Raw genomic sequence first — 10,120 nt, 5'->3', positions numbered from 1 at the left:
TACTACTGTGTTGTTGTTGTTGTTGTTGACAGACTCTAAGAACAGGATGGCTAAAAGAAAGGCCAGTCCTGAAAGGAAGACCCCCGTAAAAAGGAGGAGGGTCACTGAGCAGGCTGCTCCTTCCACCAGCTCAGACGCTCATGAGGTCAAAGGAGTGAAGCGTAAGGTCCAGCAAGATGCAGCGGGCACAACCAGTCCAGCAAAGAAGCCTAAACTTGCTGAGCCTACGAGCGGTGACAAGGAGCAAGCGTCTTCCTCCTTGGACGCTGGTAAAGGTAGACTAATTAGTTGAGTGAGGGGTAGATTAAGGAGATGAAGGAGATATTTGTGTCTATGATCTAATGAGCTGATGTGCTTTTGGTGTTTTCCACATCTGCAGACTGCAGTCAAAGCACAAATGGGTGCATGAAAGATGGCAGGAGGAAGTCTGCAGGAGACAGCAAAGAGCCACCCAAGAGAAAGAAAGGGGACAAAACCAAACACAGCGCCCAAACTTCAGCAGCTGACCAGAGACGTAAGTAGCAAGCAGCTTGGCTTTTATACTCTGGTGAAGAGCAAAATGAACATTTAGGCTACAGCAGAGAGTCATTTGTGTCACAGCTGTAGTAAAACAACACGTGTGTTTGTCTTTTCAGGTGAATTCCAGGCCAGATACGTGGAGGAGCACCATCTTGGAGGAGGCGGCTGTGGAGCAGTGTTTGCTGGCTACCGGATAACGGATCGTTGCCCAGTAAGTGTTCAGATGGTGGGAGTAAGACAGGCAGTAACGCAGATAACGGATAATATCGTAAGCTGAGACGTGTGCTGTTTCACACCTTTAGTGATGTCATACGGAGGAAATGCTCACCAATGCTCTGTGTCTTTTAGGTAGCCATCAAACACATTCCAAAGGACAGAATCCCCATCAAAGTGACGGTAAGTGTGCAACACTTGAACTGTTTTTACATTCCTGGACTGAGTGCAGCGTTCACCTGTGGAACGTCTCTTCCTCATCATCCACTTTGTTGGAATATATCAGGGTGAAAACGGGAAGCGGGTCTCGGTGGAAGTGGCCATTATGCTGAAGCTTGCAGCTGAAGCGGATGGACCAGTGGGAGCGTCAGCACCCGTGTCTCTGCTGGACTGGTTTGACCTCGGCACAGAGCTGATCCTGGTGCTGGAGAGACCCATCCCCGCTGTGGACCTGCATGATTACATAACAGCAAATGGAGGATGTTTACCAGAGGAAAAGGCCAAGGTAAGTTGACTGGAAGAGCCTTAGACTTTACAGCATTCAATCAAAGCACAGAGTATCAGAGAAGCGTCAACCCATTGACTCATTACTGTCTTTTTCATCTTTTCCAGGTCATTCTGAAGCAGCTGGTTGATGCAGCAAAGCACCTGGAGGATAAACACATCTTTCACCGGGACATCAAGAGTGAGAACATTCTGATTGAGACCGGCTCAGATGTGCCTCGTGTTCGTATCATCGACTTTGGACTGAGCTGCTTTGCTAAGGAGCGATCGGTGTACCGCCTCTTCTATGGTAACATATTCAGCTCCTGCTCTTCACACATGTAGCAATTTGTGCCTTTTGTTTTACAAGAAATTGTCATTGTGTCTGTTTATTAGGTACACCTATTCACACCCCTCCCGAATGTTACGGCCGCAAAAAATACAGGGCTGGACCCACCACGGTGTGGCAAATGGGAGTGGTGCTGTATGAAGTGCTTCATGTGGGGGACTTTAATACCATGACGTTCCTCCAAAAGGAACTGAAATTCAACAAGGATCTGTCGCCACGTAAGAAAACGTCACGCTTCAACATTCACTGATGGCTTGGATCACTGGAACTATCATCTTCATCTTTTTCCTCCTTTCTTTCTCTCCAGACTGCCGGAACTTCTTGGACGCATGTTTAACCAACGTCCCGGAGAAGCGCCCAACGCTGGGGGACCTCCAGCTTCACCCCTGGCTCAGATAAACCCGTCTCTCTCACACACAGACACACACTTCATATATTGTCATATAAGTGTGATACATTACCTAACTTTCTTTTCTTTGTCTTTTTTTTTTTTTTTTTTTTTTGTCTTTTTTACAGGAAAAAATTGTTTTTAGTTTTTTTGGCCTATTCTAAATTTTGTTGTCCTGGAGTTCCTGTAACCCCCCCCCCAGCCGTCCCAGGAAAGGGGATCTCTCTTTGAATGGGCTTTCCCGAGGTTTCTTCCCATCGATCTGGCCCCCCGGGGAGTTTTTCCTCGTCTTCATAGAGAGCTTGGGCTGGGTCAGGAGCTCCATCAAAATTGGCCTAATTTGATTAGTTAAATGTAATAAAATACTTTAATGTAATCAAATAAAATTTAGTAAAAGTCTGAACATTTAATTTCCATCAAAATAAAACTTGTTAAATTCAACTTTGGTGAGAATACTCTTTTATTACCATTTCAAGGATTGTTTTTTACCCAAAAAAGAAGAAAACTGAAAATGAATCAGGTTAAAGTATAACTACTGGCCTGCATTTACCAGTAAGTACAAACTCTCCACAAGTACCACTTAACTCAGGTTTCCCACGGCACCTGTGCAGAGTTTCTGTTTATGACCGTGCTCTTGTTTAAGTTGACTCCGCTCATTAATAAATCTTGTAAAAAGTTCAAGCGATTGCGTCTGCTCTTTGGTCCAACTGCACTCTCATTTCCAGTCTGTGACATGGGGGTTCCTGTCTTTCTTTCCTTTGCATTATTGTTAGGTTTTTACCTTTCAATATAAGGTGCCTTGAGGCAACCGTTGTTGTGATTTTGTGCTATATCAATCAAATACCCTCTGTAACCCTGTTGTGTTGCAACTCCAAATGGGAACATTTTTCGTGAATGCAACTGCTTCTACTGACATTTTGACTTTAAACATAAAATATTTTTGTATTTGTCAAGTAATACCACACACTACTCAAACAGGTGGTATGAACTTATTTCAAACAACTGCATAATTTGAAGGATACAGCTTACGTAAGCCAAATCTTTGTAAGCTGCAAAGACCATTAAAGTCAGGAGTGTTTGTTAAATGGGAAAGTTTAACCTACAACAGGGATACTTTGGACAGCATTGTTTGACACAGACAGGAGGATTTTTTTTTATATAAAATATTAATAATGCACTAGAGCCTACATTAAATATATTATGTATAATCCAGCTGAATGAAATACAGTGGAACAATGGATTTCCATTCCATCTTGGGTTCTTAACATGCTAGGCTAGGCTCACACCTAGCCTAGCATCGGCAGTAACATCTGTAGCTTGTAACATTCAACACTTATACCACACTGTAAGGAACAACAAGAAAAGTAAAACAACACACTACATTCTCATAGCTCCCGATTATTTTTTTCCAAATGTTTTTGAGCTTAATCGGCCAGTAAAATACATTATCTAAACTTAACAGGTAGCTAACGAAAGCGAGTGACTCACCGAGATTTTCCAACACAAATAACTCCACAGATGTTATTCCCTCTGGGGTCAGAGTTCGGGGGCCTAATAAAAGAGCAGCTTATTAGCACTGTTATGTGTAAAAAAAAAAAAAAAAGGTCTCATTAACTGCTTTGCAGCACTGCATACTTTGTTGAAAGTACACTTGACCGCCAGGGGGTGGCATCAAGATGGCGGCTTTAACGGTCGTGTGTTTTTTCAGGAGCACCGAAAGAGCGCACAATTTGCTAAGTAAGTTTATTCTCCTTCCAGTTGAATATGCCCACAAGATTATTAGGACTCTGTAGTTTTCTCTGGTCCCCTCCCCAATCAGACCAGGAGTGACATGTTTAGCCGCATGTTCTCCTTAAATTGCTGGCTGTCTGAGTGGTGTCCCAGAAACGATGTGGGCTTCATAGATAATTGGCAAACCTTCTGGAGGAAACCTGGTCTTGTTAGGAGAGACGGCATCCATCCCACTTTGGATGGAGCAGCTCTCATTTCTAGAAATATGGACAAATTTATTAAACCCCCCAAAATATGACTATCCAGAGTTGGGACCAGGAAGCAGAGTTGCAGTCTTACACGCCTCTCTGCAGCTTCTTTCCTCCTGCTACCCCCCCAAAAACCCATCTCCATAGAGACTGTGTCAGCTTCCAAAAAGACAAAAAACAAACTAAAAACCAGCAACAAACAACTTAAACATAAACAATTACAAAGAAAGAACAATACAGTATCCACATCTGAACCAAAGAGTAAAACAGTGAAATGTGGATTATTAAATATTAGGTCTCTCTCCTCCAAGTCTCTGTTAGTACATGACTTAATAATTGATCAACAAATTGATTTACTCTGCCTTACAGAAACCTGGTTGCAGCAGGATGATTATGTTAGTTTAAATGAATCAACACCCCCGAGTCATTCTAACTACCAGAAACCTCGAAGCACAGGCCGAGGGGGCGGTGTGGCAGCAATTTTTCACACCAGCCTATTAATTAATGAAAGACCAAGACAGACTTTTAATTCATTTGAAAGCCTGATGCTTAACATTGTCCACCCCAGCTGTGAAACTCAGAAACCAGTCTTACTTGTTATCATCTATCGTCCACCTGGGCCTTACACAGAGTTTCTGTCTGATTTCTCAGACTTTATATCTAATTTAGTTCTGAGCTCAAATAAAATAATTATTGTGGGTGATTTTAACATCCATGTAGATGCTAAAAATGACAGCCTCAACATGGCATTTAGTCTGTTATTAGACTCAATTGGCTTCTCTCAAAATGTAAAAGAACCCACCCACCACTTTAATCACACTCTAGATCTTGTTTTAACATATGGCGTAGAAACTGAACATTTAACAGTGTTTCCTGAAAACCCTCTCCTGTCTGATCATTTCCTGATAACATTTACATTTACAATAATTGATTACACAGCGGTGGAGAGTAGATTTTATCAAAGTAGATGTCTTTCTGAAAGCGCTGTAACTAAGTTTAAGAATATAATCCACCCACTGTTATCATCTTCAATGCCCTGTACCAACACAGAGCAGAGCAGCTATCTGAACGCTACCCCAACAGAGGTTGATTATCTTGTTAATAATTTCACCTCCTCACTACGTACGACTCTGGATACTGCAGCTCCAGTGAAAACTAAGGTCTCTAATCAGAAGTACCTGACTCCGTGGTATAATTCTCAAACACGTACCCTAAAGCAGATGACTCGTAATCTGGAGAGGAAATGGCGTGTCACAAATTTAGAGGATCATCATTTAGCCTGGAGAAATAGTTTGCTGCTTTATAAGAAAGCCCTCCGCAAAGCCAGAACATCTTACTATTCATCACTGATTGAAGAAAATAAGAACAACCCCAGGTTTCTCTTCAGCACTGTAGCCAGGCTGACAAAGAGTCAGAGCTCTGTTGAGCCAACCATCCCTTTAACGTTAACTAGTAATGACTTCATGAACTTCTTCACAAATAAAATTTTTATCATTAGAGAAAAAATTACCAGTAATCATCCCACAGATGTAATATTATCTACAGCTACTCTTAGTACCATTGATGTTAAGTTAGACTCTTTTTCTCCAATTGATCTTTCTGAGTTAACTTCAATAATTACTTCCTCCAAACCATCAACGTGTCTTTTAGACCCCATTCCTACAAAACTGCTCAAAGAAGTCCTGCCATTGATTAATTCTTCGATCTTAAATATGATCAACCTATCTCTAATAATCGGCTATGTACCACAGGCCTTCAAGCTGGCTGTGGTTAAACCTTTACTCAAAAAGCCATCTCTAGACCCAGCAGTCTTAGCTAATTATAGGCCAATCTCCAACCTTCCTTTCATATCAAAAATCCTTGAAAGAGTAGTTGTCAAACAGCTAACAGATCATCTGCAGAGGAATGGTTTATTTGAAGAGTTTCAGTCAGGTTTCAGAGCTCATCACAGCACAGAAACAGCTTTAGTGAAGGTTACAAATGATCTTCTTATGGCCTCTGACAGTGGACTCATCTCTGTGCTTGTCCTGCTAGACCTCAGTGCAGCGTTCGATACTGTTGACCATAATATCCTATTAGAGCGATTAGAACATGCTGTAGGTATTGCAGGTACTGCACTGCAGTGGTTTGTATCATATCTATCTAATAGACTCCAATTTGTGCATGTAAATGGAGAGTCCTCTTCACACACTGAGGTTAATTATGGAGTTCCACAGGGTTCAGTGCTAGGACCAATTCTGTTTACATTATACATGCTTCCCTTAGGCAGCATCATTAGAAGACATAGCATACATTTTCACTGCTATGCAGATGACACCCAGCTCTATCTGTCCATGAAGCCAGATAACACACACCAATTAGTTAAACTGCAGGAATGTCTTAAAGACATAAAGACCTGGATGGCCGCTAACTTTCTGCTTCTTAATTCAGATAAAACTGAGGTTATTGTACTCGGCCCTGAAAATCTTAGAAATATGGTATCTAACCAGATTCATACTCTGGATGGCATTACCTTGGCCTCCAGTAACGCTGTGAGGAACCTTGGAGTCATTTTTGACCAGGACATGTCCTTCAACGCACATATTAAACAAATATGTAAGACTGCTTTCTTCCATTTGTGCAACATCCCTAAAATTAGAAATATCCTGTCTCAGAGTGACGCTGAAAAACTAGTTCATGCATTTATTACTTCCAGGCTGGACTACTGTAATTCATTATTATCAGGATGTCAAAAAAAACTCACTGAAAAGCCTTCAGCTAATCCAAAATGCTGCAGCAAGAGTACTGACAGGGACTAGAAGGAGAGAGCAGATTTCTCCTGTTTTGGCTTCCCTTCATTGGCTTCCTGTTAAGTCCAGAATTGAATTCAAAATCCTGCTCCTCACATACAAGGTCTTAAATAATCAGGCCCCATCTTATCTTAATGACCTTGTAGTACCATATCACCCTATTAGAGCACTTCGCTCTCGCTCTGCAGGCCTACTTGTTGTTCCTAGAGTATTTAAAAGTAGAATGGGAGGCAGAGCCTTCAGTTTTCAGGCCCCTCTTCTGTGGAACCAGCTTCCAGTTTGGATTCGGGAGACAGAAACTATCTCTACTTTTAAGATTAGGCTTAAAACTTTCCTTTTTGCTAAAGCATATAGTTAGGGCTGGACCAGGTGACCCTGAATCCTCCCTTAGTTATGCTGCAATAGACGTAGGCTGCCGGGGGATTCCCATGATGCATTGAGTTTTTCCTTTCCAGTCACCTTTCTCATTCACTATGTATTAATAGACCTCTCTGCATTGAATCATATCTGTTATTAACCTCTGTCTCTCTTCCACAGCATGTCTTTTATCCTGTCTTCCTTCTCTCACCCCAACCGGTCGCAGCAGATGGCCCGCCCCTCCCTGAGCCTGGTTCTGCCGGAGGTTTCTTCCTGTTAAAAGGGAGTTTTTCCTTCCCACTGTCGCCAAAGTGCTTGCTCATAGGGGGTCATATGATTGTTGGGTTTTTCTCTGTATCTATGAAGCGCCTTGAGGCGACTTTTGTTGTGATTTGGCGCTATATAAATAAAATTGAATTGAATTGAATTGAATTAAACATACAAAGCTGCATTTTGTACCATCAAACTGTAATGCTAAGACGTCTTCACATGCTAAAGTCAGTGATCATGGCTATGCTAACATCGAAGCGGCTAATGTGGGCCTAAACAAACAAGAAAGCGGAGCAGACTCAACGCCGCCAACTCTGTCCAAACAACCGCCAGAGGAGAAAAGAACAAAATCTTCAGAGGAAGATGGTATCTCCAATAAAACAATCTTTGAAGCCTTTCTGGGACTTGAGAAGAAATTTGAAACACAACTGGAAGATATCAGAGAACAAAACAGAGTGCAGCTATGGTCGCCAGTTTGGCTAAGGCTGTAGAGTTTAACACTGCATAGATGGTCGATTGTAAAATTAAAGTTGCTAAACTAGAAAATGCGAATGAACAGCTGCTTAAAGAAAAACGGCAATTTGATATATATATTTTTTTAATTTGGAAAAGAGTAGGCAAAAATAAATTTTATATCTTCCTTCTTAATTGATGGCATTGAATGTGAGGAGCCTAAAATTTTGCAAGATGAAGTTTATACATTCTATTCCAATCTATATTCCTCACAGTTCTCCCAAGCAGACTGTGATGTCTGTTTTGATCAAATAAATAATTTAATCCCTCAAATTGATGAATCATTTAAGGAATTTTGTGAATCTGATTTTAGAATTGAAGAGTTAGATGCATCTGTTAAGAAAATGGCGTTTAATAAATCCCCTGGTCCAGATGGGCTTAAAGTTAATTTCTTCAATTTTTCAGGGAAGACTTAAGGGAAATTTTATTTAAAGCTATATTGGTTTTAAATAAAGCCAATATAGCTTTAATAAAAACAACCCAATACATTTAATCTTATGTAAGCAGTATATACATGAATGTCAATTTTTTTTAAGACCAAACCAACCTTAGTTCACTGGAAGAACGACTTAAACCTGTTTATTAAATCCGTGACTTTGATTAAAAAGAAAAAGGCTACATATTTTGCTTCCTTTTTGGAAGATTTAGATTTGTTGAATTAATACTTTGATAATTTCCTGTATTTCACATGGGTTAAAAAAGATATATTAAATATATTTGTTTATGCTTTTTAAAGAACATATTTTAACATTGGACTCAACAACAAATAAATCCTCGCTAACAAAAAAGGAACTTCAAGCGCCAAATTGCTTTATATTTCTTCACTTAAATATACAGGCAGCAAGTAGGGGTGACATGGGGCCCCAAGTTTGAGGTGTTAGGCCTTAAACTGGACTAATCAACATAAGGATGGAAGCCACTGTGGAACTTTTTCAGTAAGTTGAGTTTTGTACGTGTTTTGTAAGTTAATCAGTAAATTAACACCAATAGCTAGTTAACCTTAGCAATTCACACAACAACTGGGTGTTGGGTAACTATGATGTTTTTATTTTAGAAAATAGTCCGTACACATGAATTAATGTACTTTAATATAAAAATGGAAGGTGATACAACCTCAAAAGCGTGGTTGCCTCTAGATTTAAAAAGAGAAATAAGGTCTAGTAGTTTCACTATATAAAGAATAAATGCAAAATTTAAAAAGAACTCTTATAGCTGGATATATCGACGACTTATTCAATTATATGAAATGTTATGGCTTCGTGTGCCACAGTGTTTTTCTTTAAACTACTTGGGAACACTTTTACTGGCAGTCGGTGATGTCACTGAAAGGCAAGATTCTGTTGCCATAGTCTCCTGAGTTTATTTTGAAAGCTCACTTACAGAACTCGCTTAAACAGCTTAGAAAGGACAAGCACACACATTTGAAGAAATATTCACTACGTTTTCTTGTTTCAAACATTTTAAAAATTAAGATGAACAAGGAAACGAGAAAAAGTACAAGTCCAGCAGATAAGAAAGATCCAGGAGATCAAAGTAAGTAAACAAATACATCAAATCTGTGTAAAATCCCCCAAATAACAGAATCTACATTTCTAAAAATGTTGACACTCTGTGTAAAAATGAATCATTTGAATCCTGTGTTTGAGTGAAAATAGCAGAAATACAACATGTCTAATCAAAGAAAGGTTACTGGGGCACTTTGTCTTTGGTAAAATAACGGGACAAGTTTATTCTTGGACTCAGCAGTAAAAACAGACCAACAAGTGTCATGAAGATCTAAGACTTAGTAGACCTAGTATGGACTGGTGTTGCTCTGTTTTTATCAAAAGGATAAACTTATTAGAATGCCATCAAAATCCTTCCAGTCCTGATGTCGAGCACTCTTTTTTACTACTGTGTTGTTGTTGTTGTGTACAGACTCTAAGAACAGGATGGCTAAAAGAAAGGCCAGTCCTGAAAGGAAGACCCCCGTAAAAAGGAGGAGGGTCACTGAGCAGGCTGCTCCTTCCACCAGCTCAGACGCTCATGAGGTCAAAGGAGTGAAGCGTAAGGTCCAGCAAGATGCAGCGGGCACAACCAGTCCAGCAAAGAAGCCTAAACTTGCTGAGCCTACGAGCGGTGACAAGGAGCAAGCGTCTTCCTCCTTGGACGCTGGTAAAGGTAGACTAATTAGTTGAGTGAGGGGTAGATTAAGGAGATGAAGGAGATATTTGTGTCTATGATCTAATGAGCTGATGTGCTTTTGGTGTTTTCCACATCT

General features: G+C 40.3%; 1 protein-coding gene across 1 annotated transcript; it reads left to right on the top strand.

Annotated features, from left to right (window-relative positions):
* The first annotated feature begins 742 nt into the window (after positions 1 to 742).
* Positions 743 to 1,963, top strand: LOC146381174 (serine/threonine-protein kinase pim-1-like). The gene is made up of 6 exons (XM_084938603.1): positions 743 to 751; positions 868 to 915; positions 1,019 to 1,237; positions 1,345 to 1,525; positions 1,612 to 1,782; positions 1,872 to 1,963. Exons 1-6 carry the CDS (start codon positions 743 to 745, stop codon positions 1,961 to 1,963), a joined length of 720 nt encoding a protein of 239 aa, XP_084794729.1.
* Positions 1,964 to 10,120: the final 8,157 nt, after the last annotated feature.

The sequence above is a fragment of the Perissodus microlepis genome, chromosome 8 (assembly GCF_051167445.1).
Source record: "Perissodus microlepis isolate ML-2025 ecotype Zambia chromosome 8, ASM5116744v1, whole genome shotgun sequence".
Classification (NCBI taxonomy): domain Eukaryota; kingdom Metazoa; phylum Chordata; class Actinopteri; order Cichliformes; family Cichlidae; genus Perissodus; species Perissodus microlepis.
Note: the sequence above shows the minus strand (reverse complement) of the source record. Positions and strands in the feature narration are given on the sequence as shown.

What these genes read in the sequence shown, in the direction of transcription:
- LOC146381174 (XM_084938603.1), top strand. An exon ending in GAATCCCCATCAAAGTGACG is followed by an intron (nt 916 to 1,018) that starts GTAAGTGTGCAA and finishes GGAATATATCAG; the next exon opens with GGTGAAAACGGGAAGCGGGT. An exon ending in GGTGTACCGCCTCTTCTATG is followed by an intron (nt 1,526 to 1,611) that starts GTAACATATTCA and finishes TCTGTTTATTAG; the next exon opens with GTACACCTATTCACACCCCT.